This window comes from Gymnoscopelus braueri (assembly GCF_963280865.1).
Source record: "Gymnoscopelus braueri genome assembly, chromosome: 4".
Classification (NCBI taxonomy): domain Eukaryota; kingdom Metazoa; phylum Chordata; class Actinopteri; order Myctophiformes; family Myctophidae; genus Gymnoscopelus; species Gymnoscopelus braueri.
In genome coordinates this window covers 51904340-51925193 of record NC_137605.1, presented here as the reverse complement: position 1 = coordinate 51925193, position 20854 = coordinate 51904340, and the positions used below count along the sequence as shown (strand labels likewise).

General features: G+C 42.3%; 1 protein-coding gene across 1 annotated transcript; it reads right to left on the bottom strand.

The window, feature by feature from the left end:
- Positions 1 to 3347: 3347 nt before the first annotated feature.
- On the bottom strand, positions 3348 to 20722 carry cdcp1a (CUB domain containing protein 1a). The gene is made up of 10 exons (XM_080426132.1): positions 20479 to 20722; positions 17651 to 17863; positions 16165 to 16560; positions 15341 to 15730; positions 13204 to 13401; positions 11007 to 11190; positions 9940 to 10133; positions 7014 to 7367; positions 5262 to 5349; positions 3348 to 4667 (listed from the first exon to the last, which is right to left on the bottom strand). Exons 1-10 carry the CDS (start codon positions 20546 to 20548, stop codon positions 4199 to 4201), a joined length of 2556 nt encoding a protein of 851 aa, XP_080282258.1. The 5' UTR covers positions 20549 to 20722; the 3' UTR covers positions 3348 to 4198.
- Between the last annotated feature and the right edge of the window lie 132 nt (positions 20723 to 20854).

Here is a 20854-nt window from a genome sequence, read left to right as displayed (position 1 = left end):
CTCAAAATGTAACGTTTTGATGCAAAAACCATATGTTGATGTTTCTAGATAAACTACATTTCAAACCACTACTCCTCTCACAGTTTATTTTTCCCAATTTAGTGGCATATGTCAAAATGACCGTCTTGACCGGGAATCATGCGCTTGTATTTTGCTAAGAGATTGGTTAAATAGTTTAATTGATATTGATTTATTTGTGCATTAAATTTCCCCATCCACTTTAATGGAAAAGTGAAAAAACTCAAATTCAAGTATTTTTTTCTCAGAAACCGTAAGAGCTAGAGTTACCAGATTTGGAGGGGAGGTTCATAATTTAGTCCAAAATTATTAAACAAATAATTACACCAGTCAGCCTCATGGTGGCGCTATAACAGCTCCCTTCACGTTTTGACCTATAACTCTTTAACCGTAGGTCGTAAAATAAAACTGTCTTTTCCCCTGGATTTCTTGGGTCATGACGCATCTCCTCATATAGGCCACGCCCATTTGCGTCAGGATAGATTTTCCGCCATTTTGAATTTTCTTCAAAACACGCTTTTAGCTCCTCCTCACATATATTTTGTCCAAATTTCACAAGAATCGGTACACATGATCTCTGGACCCATGCGATAATCTGGACGGAAACAGAATTTTGATAGTCTATACCGTTCGTCCGTAAATGGCTTCCAAAGTTAGTGGAAGGGGCCCGTTTTACAAAAAAAGGCCACAAATCACGAACGAAACGTCCAGTCAATCCCAAATTTGAATCAGATGTCAAGGGTGGTTTACTCAACAAATCCCCAAAAGAGTTTCCACTTTGATCCATAGGGGGTGCCACAAATGCTCAAAATGTAACCTTTTGATGCAAAAAACATATGTTGGGGGACCAATCCTCTCAAGATGAAACGCAGGTGATCTCAGGAGTTGCGTGACAATGTAATTGGCGCAGCCTCCGACGGTATTCCTCCCAGCGTATTCCTCGAGTCCCGGCGGCAGCGACCCGCGACTCGCGTCGGCGCAACCACACTCTGCAATTGCCCTGAATTGCGACGCGTCTAGTTATTAGTTACTTTGCAGATTCAGATTATGAACAATTAAGCCAAATTTGTATCAAAAATGGTATACATTTTTCGAAATTAGTAGATCTACAAGCTCGCTTGTGCCGCAACACACTGTGAGCTTGTAGATCAGCTATTTTCGATAAAATGACTGGTTAATGACTATATGATTCTAAAATGGCCATTCTGCATAATGAGTATTCTTTTACTTTTGCTACTTTAAGTATTTTGATGCGATCTACAAGCTCACAATGAGTCATGATGCGCAGTATTGATACTTTTACTTAAGTAATAAATGTGAGTAGCCTACTTTTTCCACCACTAGTAATAACCAGTCAACTAGCAGGTTTAATGGCACATGGAGGAGTTGCGTCATCCTGTGGTAAATCTGCTCTCTCAGCAGGATTCCGTCCCAAATTCAGAGACAAATGCACCTGCATGTCATCCTACCAACAACCTGTATGAACCTTAGTCTGGTAAATGTCATCAATGCTACCTAATTAACCCGTTAAAGCAGGGGTCTTCAACAGGGGGTCCGGGACCCCTAGGGGGTCCTCAGAGTTGCTACAGGGGGTCCGCCAAATCTCTGTGTGATAGGATCATTGTTTTTTACATCAACCACTTGAACCCTAGCATCCCTATTCTAAGGACAACTTTAGCCGAAAATAGCCGATCTACAAGCTCACAACGCCTCGGAGCTTGTAGATCTGCTATTTTCGGCAAAAAGGGAAAAAAGAGCAGACCAAGTACAGAGTGAAAGTTCACTAAGTATTGATGGTTTAAGTCGTTAAAATGTCTGAAAATACACATTAATATGAACCGCGGACCTCCTTTTTTAAAATTTTTATCCCATGATTTTGTACCCCCAAACGCTATTTTCTTTTGGGGGGAGGGGGGGGGGCCCTGCCAAGTGGGCGCTGCGTGGGCACTAGACCGAACTTCTAGTTCCATACATTTGAAAACTTGTGAAATGGGACATTCTGCATAATGAGTACTTTCTACTTTTGTACTTTAAGAACATTTTGATACCAAAACTTTTGTACTTTTACTCAAGTACAATTTGAATTCCGGACTTTTACTTTTAACAGAGTATTTCTACATTGCAGCATTGATACTTTTACTTAAGCAAAAAATGTGAGTACTTTTTCGTTTCATTTCATTAAACCACCCAGACTCTGGTTTCTTCCATGCATGCACATTTGTATTTGTGTTACAGCCAGGCAATGTCTGCATTTCACACACAGGTGGACATTTGCAATACTTAAGTTAAACACCTGATTGTTGCACATACATTATGGCTGTCCAAAAAGGCATATTTGGCTGAAAATACAATTCAAAATCTTAGCATTACTTATTTAGACGACACGTAAAGCAGCACTCTCAGACATCGGAAACATACTGTACATATGTAGCCTATTTGGTTGTAACATCTCATGTAAAATTATGTACAAAACATCAATACAAACACAAATGAAATACATTCCTTTGGTTAAAAACAATACAAAGGCCTCAGTGGAGGTGTTTGGCAGTAGAGGAGCGGCCGTGACTCAGGAGGTGTATACAGTAGAGGAGCGGACGCGTTGAAAGCGGAGGGTTCCCACCGGTTTGATCCCCGTCTCCTACTGGCTTCACCTTGAAGTGTCCTTGAGCAAGACAGACACTGTGACTGAACCCCTAAACTGCTCCCTGAAGAGGCTGGTTCATTGCAATGGCCTTGTCTGTGAATGTGTGTGTGAATGTGTGTGTGTGTGTGTGTGTGTGTGTGTGTGTGAATGGGTGAATGTAACGCACCCTATAGCCGATTGGCTGTTTTAACCCTTTCAGACCGAGAACGCATCTGTGTCATTTTAAGATTTCTTTGGGCTATTAAAAAATAGCAGATATGAGTGCCGCGCCATGAGCTTGTAGATCTGCTATTTTTTTGAAAAATCGTGAAAAAGTGTGCAAATATTTATTTTTCTGTAGCAAACATTTTGTTACAACTTCTGGGGGGTCCCTGGAACAAAATATTTTGAGATGGGGGTCCGCGGCCAAAATTCATATCATTTTGGGTGGTCCTTGACATGAAAAAGTTTGAAAACCACGGATTATAGCAACATATATATATATTTTTTTAACTGTTAGGATTTAGCAGACATTTGTAGAATCCCCCCAGAAGCAAAGATTTGAGTTAAAAATGTTTGCTTTAAAAATATATAAATTTTCAAAGATTTACTCTTAATGTTCACGATTTTTCAAAAATAGCAGATCTACAAGCTCATAGTGCGGCACTCGGTGCCGCGCTATGAGCTTGTAGATCTGCTATTTTTGAATAGCCAAAGAAATCTAAAAAAAGACACAGATTCTTTCCCGATCTGAATGGCTTAAAAGTATAAATCGGGCATGAAGGTAAACTTGATTATCAAACTGAGTGAGTGCCTTCACCTACGGACAGGTTTGAACAGGTGCTTCTGGGCACAGGGCTTTGCGCCCTGTGCTTCTGGGCACAGGGCGCAAAAACTAATCTCACAACTGAACATTTTTGTCACACACAAACACACTAGTGCTGTATTTACTAAACAATATGTATAATTATGATGTTTAGGTATTGTCATTCTAAACTGTTGTTCCATACAGCCAACCAGTTGAAGAAATTGCAGATTGAGGCTTTAACCTAGCCTGGTAAACCCTTCCGGTCGCGGAATTCACATTTCATTTTAATTCGAAAATGAAATGTGAATACCAGGCTACAGTAGAGCTAGACTTGAATTCATGGATATTTTTTTGTTTTTGTCGCATTCCTAAGCCAATAATTTGATGACCAGCGGACCAGTAGGCAGCGGTTCCTGTAGGAGACACAAAGAGTCTCCTTTTTGGTGAACTATCCCTTTAACCATTGCTTTTATGAAATATCCGAGACCATTCGAGTTTTATTTAAAGATACTTCTGAACAAGTATTCTATTTGTAGTTTTCTAATAATCATAGATCTTATAAAAATTACTGAAATCAGTCGTGGCGACTGAGAACTTTAATTCATGTGAACATGAAGACCGTTTCTTTTGTGTGTCCTTCAAGCAAAATCTCAACTTATCACATAGACGCCAGGGGGGGGGACACACCTTACAAAGTTCATGGTGGTCAAGTTACAGCTAAGTGATAAGACCGGCCTCTGATCACCTCTTCAGTCCCCTCCCTCGGGGTCCAACCTGGGCCCCCGCACCACCTCCTCGCTGTGGTGGGAGGAACCGTCCGCCTCCCCGTGGATCTCGGCACCATCGTAAATCTCGTTGTCCACCATGGGCGGGCCGTGGCTCGCGGGTCTGTTTGGCAGCGGAGGCGCCTGCTGAGACTTGGCCACATATGGCTGGTAGACTCCAATGTTCGCGTGCTCCGTGTCGCACCCCGACGGGCCGGGCTGGTCCGTGGGGCCCGTGAAGGGCTGGTAGGTGTCCACCTCTCCGTAGACTTCCATATCCTCCTCTCCCTTCCGCAGCAGGTGCGTGTAAACGAGGTCGTCCTCGATGGAGGCGTAGACGTGCGACTCGTTGTCCTCCCGCGACTTGGGGAAGCCGTTGTGTTGCCCCGGGAGAAAGCTGGCGCCGTTAGGGTTGTAGATGGACACCTGGTGGTTCAACTTTTTCTTCTTCTTCCTGTTTGGGTATGAGAGGATGGGAGGGGGAACAGTATTTAGAGTGTCTGTGGAAAAGAAAAATGTAAAGAGGTGGATAGTGACATGATTGAAAACTAAGATCTAATAGGTTCATGTCCCCATTCCCCAAATAGCAGAAATTATCTGTTTTCATCTACTGGTGATTCATTCTGAAGTAATTACTTGATTCTGTTTGGCCAGAGGCTGTTTTCAGGAAACCATATTCAGTATTTGTCAGGGTCAGATTTGAAAAGTTCAGAATATTACAATACAAACACATCACTTTGAGAAGGAAATGCATTCCCCCCAGAACTAATGGAGTAATGTAGACAATCTAGTCTCAATAAACATGTACCAATGTAAGTGGGATGATCAACTCTGCTGTGCGGTTAAAAGAAAACAATGTACTCAGGTGGTTTGGCAGAGAGCCAAACCACCTGATGCAAAGCATTGTTTTTCAATAACTACATGGCTTGTCGTTGACTATCCCTCACTTATGGGTGCTTAAGTACACAGCAATAGCTGATAATAACTACAACTTCACTAAACCGACTTTGATAAACATTGCAAGTCTAGCCGATGATGACGCTCTCACCTGATCACCACACAGACCACTGCTAGTATAGCGATGGTAAGAACACACAGGACAGCCACCACACTCAGGACGATGGTCAGGATCAGGTCTGGTTCATTACAAACAAGAACAAACAGACAAACAGGTTTTGAAACTGTAGTAGTTCATTTTGCTATTTAGTTTTATGAAACACTTCAGCCCCATATATAAATTACCTCGTCATACGATGTACAGCGAAAATAGCCGATCTACAAGCTAATATGGATGCCAGGTTTAACCCATTGAAACCGGGAACGCATCTGTGTGACCACTTTAACCCTTATTGTATACTTTGTCTATTCAAAAATAGCAGATATACAAGCTCATATGAGCTTGTAGATCTGCTATTTAAAAAAATTGTGAAAATTTGTGCAAATCTTTGAATATATACAGTATATATATTTTTAAAGCGAAAATGTGTAACTCAAATCTTTGCCTCTGGGGTGGGGGGTCCCTGGAACAACATATTTAGTGATGCGGGTCCGCAGCCAAATACATATCATTTTGGGGGCCCTTGACACAAGTTTGAGAACCACTGAGGGCGGATTCAGACTATGGTCCCGGGTGCGCACCCCGGACCACATGGCAGATGTTGTGATAGTGTGAATGTAGTGTAGCGTTCCCCGTAACGCATCACTGTACCGTACCCGAGACCGCCTGGGGAGGTAGTCTCGGGTCCGATTGCTGCGCACCCGGGAACGGAACGCTGCAATGTGAATCCATCCGTACCAAGAGAAGGAAGTGGACTGCTAATGATATATCATTTATATATATTTTTATAACTACACATTATTTTTAGCTGGGTTATACCTTCTCATAGTTCTACTCGAATGTTGACAAGAAATAATAATCCCGCTACTGTTTGAGTAGCGCGAGCCGTGGAAAAAACATAAACAAAAAACACATGTGTAGCGAACGCTGCCGCTAGGATAAATATACCAAGGATTAGTCCGTGACGTGACTGACGTCACTGCTAAAATACCAAGGATGCATCTGTGATGTCACTATCATATGAACAGAGACGACGTTACATTTCGAGGTTTCAAAGACCAGCGCACAGTCGCACACACTGCTTTGGTTGTGTATTGTTGATCTGTTGTTATTATAACTAAAGACAACGTCAGGAACACAGTCAAACTTTATTATTCACTCTACACTCTGACAAGTGACTTTTCTTCTGTGAATGACATTCTCTATCTCCCAAAGCCCCATAGTCCACAGCGCCCCCATGAGGCACATAAGTACCATTACTGTTGAATGAAGTGTACTCGCGTGCGGAGGAATCTTGGCCAATGTGAATGCTGGCCAGCTGGGAGAGGCCAATCGTACTCGGGAACGGTTCGAATCATTCGGACCCAGTCTGAATCCACCCTGATTATAGCAACATACGTTTTTTTTTTAAACTGTTATGATTCAGAAGACATTTGTAGAATCCCCCAGAAATAAAGATTTGAGTTACAAATGTTCGCTTAAATGTTTTTATAAATTCAAAGATTTGGACAGAGTTTTAAAAAGAAATGCAGATATACAAGGTATGAGCTTGTATATCTAGCCAAAAGTATAAGATAATTAAAGTGGTTAAAATCTAAAATGACAGATGCTTTCCAGGTCTTAATGGGTTAAAGGGGTTCATCGTGCAGCCCTAGTTTACACAAGGGTTGATGTGGGAACTTTAAAGTCACTAATGAACACCCTCCCTCCCTCCCTCTATCCCCAGGTGAAATGTTCTCTCACTCTTGTTCTTCTGCAGGGTGATCTGGGAGATGACGCTGAACTGTCCCGACTCGGGCATGCAGTTGGACATGTTGAGGTAGAACTTCTCGTAGACGAGGACGTCGGAGGTGGCCTCGTCCTCCCGGCGGCTGTAGATCTCCTCCGGGGAGCTGAAGGCCCGCACCCCGATGTTGGTGTGCCGGTTGCCGCACTTGGGCCTGCTGGCGTTGGCAAACTGGATGCTGGCCTCCATCTTGGCCGGCACCGAGACTATCCAAGCCACCGTGGAGTAGGGCTTCATGCCTGCCGGCCAGCCAGGGGTGGCCAAACGGGTGGTAGCGCCTTTCTTGGGAGACACAGTGAATATGTACCTCTCTGTAAGAATGAGAGAGAGACGAGAGACAAACAGAAAATGAAAAATGAATCAAGACACTTCGATGGCTTAGGGCGGTTTCTCACTGGATCCGTTTGAATCGAAGCGTTCCCGAGTACGCTTGGCTGGCCAGCATTCACACTGCCCAAGATCCAATCGCACCAAAGAACACTTGCATGTATACCCCCGATCCTATAGGTGGCGGCATGCACATAGTGTTTCTTCTGTGGACACAGACGTCATCAACTATGCGACAATGTTTGTGGTCGTCACGCAGAAATATAGGGTTGCGGCTGGAGAGCTATGCTGGGGAGGGGAGGCGATCTATGTAAGTGCACGGTCTTTGGGGAGCCTCGCCCCGAAGCGGGGAGAACGCACTGAGCGCTCAACACAGTGAGCGCACAGAAGTCAAGCCACAGACTTCTGTGTTGTTGACGGACAACGGATGTACGCTTATGAGAAACAACACAAATAAAACCTGGTGAAACACTTGTGTGCATTAGCGCAAGATGAGGATACAGGAAACATTCAGTCTAAATGTCCAATTTGCTAACCTTCACAACTACTAATACTTTTGTATTTGAAACTTTAAATTTCTCTAAATATTATAAACTTTCACGACAGCTTAAGTACAAAAATATATCATTTATGAAAAGGCAACTATAGTAGCCTATACAGTGAAGTCCGACTGAATGACTGAAACCTTGTATTGTGAATTGTACTTCCATGTACTGTTTCTCATGTCTCATGTCTAAATAAAGTACATCAATCCAACGTCTTTTCTTTTTTGACTCTCTTGGTGTGGGGATTATCTGGCACATGTATGTATCTGTTATGAAAGAGAAATTGCATCATGAGTGAAACGGCTATAGTCCTTGGGAAACTATAAACCTACGTAGGCCTACATCTAAATGAGTTACCATATTTACTTACAAATTTCAAATTACAAAGCCTTATAAGCTATATATTTCTGGGATGCATAGTAGCTGAAACTCCACAAGATACCCACAAGATATACTATATGTGCTGCTCGCGCACCTGAAATGCGCGATGGAGACCCGCCAATGTTTCATGACTGATAGACATGAAAGAAGGCCCTTCACAGCTAATAGAGAATTTTAAATTTTAAGAATCGGTTCAGAATTGAATGAGTAAAATTGTTAGAAAGGCTCCCATAATATAAGTTAATTATTATTTCAATTGTTATGTTCCACCTTAAGAGTAATATGCACCAGCCCACCTTAACACACTCTAATGTGTGAGGGGGCCGTGATTTTGCCATAACTTCTTTCATTTTTTTTAAATATATATTTTTAATGTTTATTTTATTTGAAAGTGGAGTATCCCTTTAAGTGCGCAATGCATTCTGGGGCGTTTTCATTCATTCAGTAGCACCGGCTAGAAGAGCAGTGTTTTTGTTGGCTGTTTTTGTCGAGTTTATATACCGTCACCTATTCCAAATAGCGGGCCACTTCCGTCTAATGGTACGCTTGCTTTCACATTGCAGCGTACCGTACCCGAAAATGCATGATCCGGATCCGAAACTGCCTCCGGAGGTGGTTTCGGGAACGGAACGGTTACCCGTTTCGCGGGTCGATTCGCTACATTCACACTAGCCAAGCGGTCTGGAGTGCGCACCCGGGACCTGAGTGTGAAACGGCTCTTAAAGACCTACTATATGAAATGGCTTTTTGTGACAATATTGTGAAGTGTTTCCTAGTGAGACAGGGGCTGGGTCTCTCAGCCCATCACAGTCTCAGCTAACCATTCCATACCCTCAGGCTATGGGATCTAAATGAAACAACACGCACTACAAGCAGTGGTGTAAAGCAACTAAGTACATTTACTCAAGCACTGTACTTTAAGTGCAGTTTAGAGGTATTTTTTAGGTACTTTACTGGAGTATTTCCAATTTGCAGTACTTTTACTTCTACTCCACTACATCTCAGAGGCAAATATTATATTTTTACTCCACTACAATTATTTGAAACTTTAGTTACTACTTACTTTGTAGATTTTGATTATTATTACAAAAGATACATTACCCACTTCAGCCCTATATACATTTCGGCCATTTGAAAATAGCCGATCTACAAGCTCACAATGCGTCGCGATGCTACGCATGGTGAGCTTGTAGATCTACTATTTTCAAAAGATTTGTATACATTTTATACATTTGAAAACTTGTGAAATGGGACATTCTACATAATGAGTACTTTCTACTTTGGTACTTTAAGTACATTTTGATACCAATACTTTTGTACCTTTCCTCAAGTAAATTCAGAATGTCTGACTTTTACTTGTAACAGAGTATTTCTACATTGCAGCATTGATATTTTTTGTAAAAATGTGAGTACTTTTTCCACCACTGACTACAGTAAAAGGCAGTGCCAAATCATGTTACTGTAGGCCTACTACCTATTTCTCACCTCAAATGTTCATATCAAGGATGTAAAAATATATACAAAAAAACATATACATTGCATAATTAAGGTTTGAGAAGTGCAATCATAAACGTTATCAACTCATTTATAGTCCCTGGTTGAAAATGTTTCACCAGTTTTGAAATCTCACCAAAAATCTCTGCGTTGAAGCGGCCATTCAGCAGTGACTGCGACGCCACCAACTCTTTGCCCCCCGACCTGGAGACCACGACGGACACGTTGCTGTAGATCTGCATCTTCTGCACGGGCCCCTGAGGGCAGAACTGGCCCACGGAAGTGCCGTCGTCCTCGGAAATCTTGAGAATTCCGCTGCTGTCGTTGCACCTGAGGAAGAAATAAAACACCTTATAATTGTTAGGTTGTTCACCCTTTTACTGTATGATTATGTTCTAACCATCTAAATATGATAAGAGTCAAGATGCCATGGCGCAGGCACAGGCCTTGTATGTATTGTTTTTGGGTACGGCTTGGTCCCGTGACACAAGCAGTTGTCTCTCTTATCTTTGCATATCGTCTCTCTCGGGTGGAAACCTCATACTGTACTGTATGTCCAAAACTGTTAAAGTAGCAGATCTACTCAAAACACACTTCACGCTGCGTTTCGAGCTTGTGGATCCGCTACTTTTGAAGCTTTAGTGTGACACTGTAGTATGATCGAGTAGAGGGTTAATTTATGAAAAAACACAAAAAGTTAAAATATGGAGATAGGAGGTTATATACTCTCTCTCCCTGTATTCCCCCAAGAACGATAGTACCACCACCCTGAATGTGTAATGTACTTCTCCCATGAGCTGTATGTGGGGTATATTAGGGGCCGTGTCCACAGAAAGCACTTAATGAGCACAGGAACACTTTGGACGTCATGTCCAGAGCGCTAGCTGCTCGTAGCGTTTATTGACACCCGCAATGTTTGAACCCATCAACCGTTGCTGTGCTCGAACGTCCTGTCATTAGAGTTATTAAGACAAACAGCTTACTGTGAAACAACGTAAACATGGACTCATGGTCGGTTGTGGTAAGGATTCAACGTCAGGTCATAAATGACTGGGTTGTCAGACACAGACATGAGGATCAAATGAGCCACGCCCCTCTCTAAAAGTTGAACTATTTTCTGCTTAAACATCTATCTTATAATGTGAAGTGTCTCAGACTCCGTTTGCCTCAACAATCATTAATTTATACCGATTAATTCCTCACCTCTGCTCGGGCAGAGACTGCCTCAGGCCGGCGCCGGCGGAAGCGGACGGCCACAGCTCCACGGTGCCGTGGGGCGGGGGTCGCAGGGTCCACGTCATGCTGCTCAGCGGGGCGGGGGGGCAGTTACGTAGGTCAGGCACGGTCAGGGCGAAGGGGCTGGAGCATCCTCTGAGCTCAGGACATTCTGGAGAAATGACACACATGTGCACTTAAGCAGTGGGTTTCAAACTGGGGTTCTGTGCCCGAGGCACACCAATGGGCAAGTTAAAATGTCAAAGCACGGCTGTGCTCGTAGCGAAAATAACCGATCTACAAGCTCACAAAGTGTTGCGATCTACTGTTTTCGCTAATTTTGAAAATATATATATTTCTATTTTTTACATTTTTGCCTATGACATGCCCAAAATAGGGAAATTGGTTAAAATATATATATATATATTTTTTAATAGTATAAATTATAGAACTTACTGATTGTAAATACAAATAATTATCCCTAAGTTTTTGTATAGTTGTATTGCAATCCCAAGTCACACCTGGACTTGACTCACAGGCGGCACACTGTTTGGGAAGCACTTCTTTTTAGAGCATTGGTTCTCAGAATAGGGTCCGGGGACCCCCAGGGGTCCTTGAGTGAGTTCCTGGGGGTCCCCAGCTAAATGATAGATAGTTAGGAACCAAATGGGCCCTTATGGGTCTGTAAGAGTGTACAAATGGATCCAAATGATACATTTGTTTCCATTTGTACACTCTCAGAGTTAAATTAACATTGATTTTACAATGTAAATTGGGGTCCCAGAGATAGAAATGCCATTAAATGGGGGTCTGTAGCCTAATGCATGTCAAACTGGGGGGTCCTTGAAAGTAAAATGGTCGAGAATCACTGCTATAGCCGTAAAAATCTTCTCTTATGGGGGTCCCTGGCATATCTTTTCAAATGGGGGTCCGCGGGCAAATAAGTGAGTTGGAGTTTGAGAAACACTGCTTTAGGGAAATCATATCAGAGGGCGAGATACAGTAGGACCTGAGAGCTACAGCATGCAAGAGTGAAACTGTGATTCCAAACAAGACCAAATAAAAAATCATCTGTTTTGTTGAAAAGGTGATATACAGTACACTATATCACATGTAATAATTGCATGACAATTAGGAAGATCCTCTAGCAGCACATCAACTCTTATGATGCCATGAGCAGTAAATGACACAAAGCTGTGGCTCTGTGAGCTACATAGGGCTAAAAAGGTACATGAGTCATGGCAGAAGTTTGCAATGTTACCGTTGTGTGTGACATGAGTCACGCGGGCGGTCAACCACACCATGGAAGCCGGTGATTTGGTGATCCACAGTCTGATACTGTACCTACAACTAGAGTCTGACAGATGTCAGATTCATGGGTGCTGGTGCCGATACTACAGGCTATTACTGATGTTTCTTGAAAATGTTTTAATTCAATTTGGAAAAACATATTATTATATTATAACTAGAGTGTTTGTTCAGCAACTGGCAGCTCTTTAGTAAAAAAGAAAATAAATCTTCAGGTCGGGATACCAATTTTATCCTGCCAGAAGAGAGAACTCATACAACTGAGCTATGACCTTTTAAAGAGGTGGTGCCATGGTTTTGCACTTTTTCTGTTTTTCATGTGTCTATGAGGTTGATAGAACTTCATTAAGCCCCCTGGTGGTGTTTTTATGGTGTTTTATGTCTTCTCTGACTATTTTGAGTTTCTTCCTGGAGGCTGAAACCTTGAGGGTCAAACGTGCCAATAGAAAAACAGCGCTTTAATGACACAGTAGAAATATACCCTCCCCCTCATTATCATAACACAGTAGGTGTGGGCATGAGGAGGAGGAGGGACTAGGACAGGTGGGAGGTGCTAAGGTGAGAACCAGGTATACTTAATGAACTGGAGGCGTGTCCACATAAAAACATAATTTTAACACTTTCTGTAAACGTTTTTGAAGAAAATCTTCTTCCTAGTATAACTATAATACCTGATGATCATGTTTTAGGGGGGGAAATCACTGAAAATCACGGCACCCCGTCTTTAACTATTTTGAAACACTTGTAAAGCTTAGAAATCAGGACTCATCGGCTGCATAATTGCAGATGCCAATGTCCTCAAAAAGGTTACCGTCATATCGTTTGGGCTCTACCTACAACAGCCACACTCAAAGTACAGTAGGAGTGTGCAAGTTACCTATGATTTGCCTGGCGACCACGAGGAGGTCTTCGGGGCGGCAGTCCTGGAAGTACAGCTGGGCCCGTTTTCCTGCCGGGACGCTGATCTTCCCCTGGGGGACGGAGTCCATCTGCATCTCACAGTCAGAGTCCGGCGTGGTCTTCTCTATGTTCAGAGAAAGGCCCTTCTTCTTCGTAAGATCGACGCTGCACTGCACTGCACATGACACAACAATAACACATCAACGTTTTGTCCGCAAACGAATGTCTGAAAATGAGGAAGGTTTCACGTTGTCTGTGGTGCTGCAACTATCGATTATCTTATCTTGATGAATTGAATACATAGGACCACAATGGAAACAAGCCCTCAGAGCTTTTTGTGTTATCCTTTTATCATCATTGTATGATGATAAAAGGATGCTGTGCTTTTTTGCAAACTGTTAATAAAGTATTCAATCAAGCAATATTTTCTTAGCGATTATTCATTTGATTACTGTGTGAGTGTGTGTGTGTGTGTGTGTGTGTGTGTGTGTGTGTGTGTGTGTGTGTGTGTGTGTGTGTGTGTGTGTGTGTGTGTGTGTGTGTGTGTGTGTGTGTGTGTGTGTGTGTAATGTTCACAGGTATACACACATTACCATGCTGAGGCAGTCCATCACTGCCAGCCATGTAGCACAGGTTTGACATAAAGGAAGTGCATCCTTGAAACAATGCGTTCGTTCTATTGGTGACTCTGCGGCGATGACGCAATCTCAGAGCTCCCCTAAGTTAACCAATGAGGGTTCATATAAAGGCCACGAGGCCATGTGTCGTCATGACATCATCTTGTAAGATGTTCTAACATGCAACGTTGTCATTAAGTGCATCTCAGGTCGACACCAAGAATCCATGCCAGCCAAGATTTAGATAAAGACATGTTTGCTGCTATAGTACGTCACAATATCTAAAATACATTCTCCTGACCACTCGTATAGTGTATATAAGAAAACCTTTTGATCTCCATTTATCATATTTTTACGTTTTTTCCTAAATGAAAGCTCAGTTTTATAGTTTTTTTGTCAAACGTAAGTGAAACAAAAGAAGAAAAGAAAAGAAGAAGCAATATGAAAGCAAAAGCTCACAGTGTGTAGATGTGCTATTATTGTTTTTGTTCACCTATAATCACACGCCCCAAATAGGGACACCAGGTTAAACGTGGTTTAAGTGTGTCTGTGGGTTTTAAAAGTAATAACAAGCTTGTGACTAAATAATAACTGGTATCCATTGGAACACAAGTTCCTTTTTTCCTATTCCTGAAAAGAACCGGTTTCCAACGACTACCAACCTCTATGGATGTATATATTATAAGTATGAAGCAACCACTTCATAGAGTGTGTTATTGAGATATATATTTATACAAATAAATACAAATGTAACCTAACAATTGGAAGATCAAAATAAGTAAATAAATAGAAAGATAAAATAAAATTAATTAATACAAATAGTAATGATGATTTTAAATAGTGATGGTATATAGGCTACTAGTAATCTGAGTTCCCAGAAGTTTTTCGCCTCGCATACAAACGGGAGCGGCGAGGAACTTCTGGGCCAGAGCCCTGGTATTTGTGGGCGGGATGTAACTTACGCTCAGAATCTGAGCGGACACGTCACTTACCGGTCTGAGAGCTGTGCAACTCGTCTAAAAAGTCCGACGAGAGGCAAACAGCAGTACACAACAATGGCGGCCGCAATGTCTCAAGGGGAAATTGCTTCCCGTCGCTCCTATTTACATCTAACACCCACTGCATGTGGATCCCGCCCCCTTTTCTTCATTGGCTGTTGATTTGAATCAGAACTCAGTGGCCGCGCCCCTGTTGTTCAGGCTTTGAGCCGAAGCCTCCCAGACTAGGCTACTAGTGATAGAAAATATTGTTATAATATAATTAGTAAAAAGTATATACAAATTGTTTACGTCTTTTTTTTTTTTTTTCTGTTCTGAAATGTAATATTTGAAGATTCGTGATAGTTTATTTTCTTTTGTTTGCGCTTACGTTTTCTCTATGCTACTGTGATTCTATGATACAGTTGTACTGTATGTTCAACTGTTTTGTTTAAAAAGAAATCATGACCGAAAAAGAAAAAAAAACTAACTAACGACAGTACCGCATGCTTTTGCAAACCTGGGAATCTCGTCCTGAGAGCAGAGACCTTGAAGCGGACAGAGAGTCCCGGGGAGTTGGCGCGGCTCCGGTCCATGTCACAGTTGCTCAGGGTCAAGGAGAAGTTGTCCCGTACCTGCGTCGCCTGACGGCCTGCCAGCTCCAGCACAGACCCCACCCCTCTGCCCCCCGGCATGCCCGGTACTGTCAGGTACTCCATGGCGGCCCGGCCGCTCTTTCGACACTGGGGCTGCGTGTGGTTCACAAACTGAACGGTGGCGCTGTGTTTGGCCGCGACCTGAAAGTCCCACTCCATCACGGCGTCATCTGGAAGACTGTCGGGGTAGTTTGGAGACAGCAGCTCTGAAGAGGACATCCCTTCTGGTAAAACCACCTGGATTCTGGCAAGTGCTGCATGGGAGAGAATGAGGAAGTGAATGAAGACTGTCAGAACACGCTGGGTTAATCCACTGGATGTTTGATCACATCCACCCAGGGTTTGTTTTGTAAAAAGTACAGAGAGGGGACATTTTCTTAACCAGTGAAGCCCTATATACTCTGTCGTACAAAAGGTAGTTCCTAACGCGTTACAATGCAATGCGTTTTCAGCTTGTAGATCTGCTATTTTCAGATTTGTTTAATTAAAAACATATATTACATATTATTTTTTATTAAATTGTGATATAATGAAACATTAAATCAAACATTCAGTATCACACAGTCTACATTCCACAAAAGGAAATGCATGTATTTAATTCAGTCTAACCAGAAGCATATCCATATCCATATCCCATAACTATTAATAACCAGAGGGGGGATATCAAATGCAGACTTTACAAACTCACATTTGATTTTCTCCCCAACGGACACAGGAAACAGGGCAGCTTGCAGTTTCTGCTTGGCCGGCACTTTCAGAGAAAACCGGCCCTGGTTTTGCACCTGAGCCCCGCGGACGGTTCCCTCTCTGCAGTAGGTTCCGATGGCCACCACCTCCTGCCCCTGGAGGGCGCCCTCCAGGGTGTACGTGTGTTTGTCCGGACAGCTCTCCCTGGGATCGATCTGCCCGAGGCCCGTCTTGGTGAAGTCTATTCGGAACACCGCCGGGACCGTGGAGGAGGAGGAGGAAGAGGAGGAGGAGGAGGTCGTCAGGTTCCAGGTGAAGGTACGGTCGAAGTCCGACAGAGGAAGGGAACCCGGTGATTCAATCAGGACGATCCCATCACAGGGCTTTGTGGTACACTCTGTGAAAAGCAGAGCAGTATTGGTCACGCGTTGTGAGCTTGAACATTTTTGGCTATTTTTGCTACTTTTGTGGGACATTCCGATGACGAAGGAGTAGGGATTTTTTTATTTTTTTAAACAATAAAAAGTTGGAAGAGGGAGAAACAAGGTTTCTGCCTGACAATATACAAACATACACAAAATTAAAAAATTGCAGAAAGCACAATTATGATACTATATATCAAATCATTTAGGTAAGATAACCATTAACCACGGGGCTGCATTAACCACAGTTGGCAGTGGCTCAGACAGTGGCTCTGGGGTAGAGTGGCCGGTAGAGATGGGAACCGTGAGGTTCCCAGTTCGATCCCGGGCTCCCCCAGAGTTAGTGTCAAAGTGTCCTTAAGCAAGATGCTGAACCCCTAATTGCTCCCGATGAGCAGGTTGGTGCCTTGCATGGTTTCCTCCACCATCGGTGTGTGTGAATGGGTGAATGTAATGCACAATCTATGTATTTGGATAAAAGCGCTATATAAATGCACTATTTACCATTTACCACTTGAACCACAGCATCCATATTCAAAGGGGAACATTATACAAGAAGAATAGCCAAATCTAAAAGCTCACAATGTGTCACAACCTGATGCGTTGTGAGCTTGTAGATCGGCTATTTTTGGGCAAAGAGATTTGGTGTAGACGTAAAATAGTGGTCTAAGTACAGAGTCGACGTCTATGGTCTATGGTTTGAAGTGGTTAAAGGGATAGTTCACCCCCATTATGACCGGCAGCGGTTCCGGTAGGAGACAAAAAGAGTCTCCTTTGTGTCTCCTACCGGAACCGCTGCCGACCAGTCCGCTGGTCATCAGATTATTGGCTTAGGAATGCGACAATAACAAAGAAATATCCATGAATTCAAGTCTCCATGGGGTGACTAATCGATAGGAAAAAAAAAATGGGTGAACTATCCCTTTAAGCCTGATTTATACTTCATCACATGACAGTGTCGCACGTCGAAAATAGCCGATCTACAAGGTCACAGCGCGTGGCATCCGTCGTAGAATAAATTAATTAGCCGACAGAGCAGTCAGATGATCTTTAGTAAACACTTACTTATGTATCTTAGAATTTCCACGCTGAATACATCCTGAGGACTGGAACAGTTGAACTCCAGAGAGGCAGCGCTGGCGTCGCTCAACCGCACAGACGCACCACACTGTCTGGAGCCGCCCTGATCGGCACACACCACGCACGCCGACCCCCTGACCTTATTCCTGATGAAGACGCTGGAGCCCCGGTCAGGGCTGAGGGTTAACTTCTGGACTCCTGGAGGTGAAACAAAAACAGGGGAGCAAAAACACATGGATTAAAGCTAAATAAAATCTCATGACTATAAACATTTTGTTAGACCAATTCCTAATATATGATTTGTGAAACAGTGTCAAAGGAGCACCCCACACACCACTGGTGCTGCGTTTCATAAACAATTGGCACAATATAAATATGATGTTTTGGTAGCCATACAGCCAACCAGTTGAAGAAATTGCAGATTGATGCTAAAGTCAGCCATACCAGCCTTGACAAAAAAGGATATTCATTTTGTATTTTAAAACAAAATGCCAGATGCCAGAGGGTTAACTTTGCTTTTATTAAATATCTGAGATCATCAGGATTTTCTGGAAGATTGAACATGCATTCAATTGCTAGTTTGACCACTTCAAATACTCTTTTAATCTTCAAATAATGACTAACCGAAAATAGGCTATCTACAAGCTTACAACACGTCACAGCACGATGTGTTGTAAGCTTGTAGCCTATTTTCGCTGCGATTAGTGACCAACAGCAGACATTTGACCTATCCAATTCTTATTCATGTCAGTGTCAACTGTCAACAATAACCCCAAGAATTCTTGCCTGCATTCATGGGCCAACATGTGAGGAGAGCTACAGTATGTATGAGCTTTCAAGCCATGGAATGGATTAGTATCTCAGTCTTGTCTTGAGTCAGCTCGATTCAATCATTTGACATCCAACAATGTATGTTGGAGATACAGTTTGTCATTGATTTTAAGGGGGGGTTTGCATCTGTTCTGGGCTGCAAATGAGTTTAGAATCAGAAGATGTTATATTAAGGTCCATATAATGTGTGTTTGGTAGTGGTGTTGTGTTGTAAGTAACAAGCTGCTATGACTGACTGCGCTGAGAGCTGAGGGCGACAGCCTGGCTTCACTCCCTCTATGACTAATAAGCCTTTATAACTCCTGAACAAACAGGCCTGTACATACACACACACACACACACACACACACACACACACACACACACACACACACACACACACACACACACACACACACACACACACACACACACACACACACACACACACACACACAGCAACTACTGCGCAAAGACAGTTTACATAGTCTATTCTCTCTCTCTCTCTCTCTCTCACACACACACACACACACACACACACACACACACACACACACACACACACACACACACACACACACACACACACACACACACACACACACACACACACACACACACACACCCCTGTTCACACTATTGTCTCATCATTTTGTCCCTAAAAAACTGTCATGTTCTGTACACATTTAAAAAGCAATAATAGGCTGTATGTCTACCAAAGATATTTTCAGTCCATTTCATAGTAATACACTAATATAACCACGCCTTGCAGCTACTGATACTGTGTATAATGAATGAACTAAATATGGGTAGATTGTGTTTTGTTTCCAGTTCCATTTTCAGTTCTTTAGTGGTGATACAGCTTGTTTTCCAGTCCAGAGGATGACTCATAGCCTACGTGCTTCAGTCTTTCACAAGACTAACATTTTTAACATTTTCCAACAGTAAAACTAGACTTAGACCAGCTGTAACATGTTCCATGGGGGAAAGCAAAGAACAGGCCTACATAATATTATCTATTTATGTATAATTCTTTACAAATACATTCATACATAGCCTACTACTGGATTCATCATTCAAGCAAGTCATCTTCAGCAGTAGTTCTCAAAATGGGGTCCAGGGCCAGGGGTCCTGGAGGGGGTTCCAGGGGGTCCCCAGCTACATTATTGATAGTTAGGAATAGGAACCAAATGGACCCTATAGCTAGGTCTGTAGCTCTGAAAGAACAGCTACAAATGCATTATTAAAGTGTAGCCAACAAATGAATGTCCAATTTGTACACTCTCAGAGGTCAATTAACACTGAGGTTTGTACAGTGTGTTGAGGTCACATAGAGATGAAAATAGATAAATAATAATCCATCAGCTGATATCAAACGGGGGTCCTTGAAATTAAAATGTTTGACAACCACTTATTAATTCAGCACTATCATGTTTATTAACAAGCTATATAATATAGGTTGATTAAGGATACACTGATTTTCCACTATTAAATCACCCAAAGGTTAGATAATAGTATTTGTTTTGATTTCTAAACATAAGCCAGTAAGCCTATACCCAATGGTGTAAAGTAACTATGTACATTTACTCAAGTACTGTACTTAAGTACAATTTTGAGGTATCTTTACTTTACTGGAGTATTTCCAATTTTCAATACTTTTACTTCTACTCCATCACATCTCATAAGCAAATTTTGTACTTGTATTAATATTGTAGTATTTTGAACACAGCTAGGCCTTTTACTTGTAACCAGTATTTCTACTCTGTGGTATTGCTACTTTTACTTAAATAAAATATCTGAGTACTTCTTCCATCACCGACTATGCCCAAACAAACAGGGCCAAATCATGCTTATAACTATTTAAATGCCACATATAAAGAGTCAGGACGAAACCATTAATATTCCACCCAAACAAACGGCTGTAATAATAGTTTTAGCAACTCAATCAGCGACATGATCAACAAGTTATATAGCAGTTATAATCGGCTAACATTATCACTTACCTGATACACTGAAGGAGAAGAATGCAAAAAAGTAAATCTGTAGAACCACTCTGACTACTGATGAGATCATAGCTACTGTCCTTGGAGGAGAAACGACACAATAATAAATACATAAATAAACAGATCAGATTGATCCTGAGCGGCGCATGCTTTATGGCTTATTATCATCCAGCTCATAAAGGTGAAGTCTGGCCGATTAGGTTGGGTTATTATCTACAGTAGTAGACATACAGCGGTGCTTCCTGTTACTGTATAATGTTCAGTACCAGTGTGTCACCCATAGGGTGTCACCCAGAGGTATGTCACCTCCTCCTCCTCCTCCTGCAGGTAAAGCATAGAGTTATAATATATCTAGAGAACGGACTGCCCCGTCCTC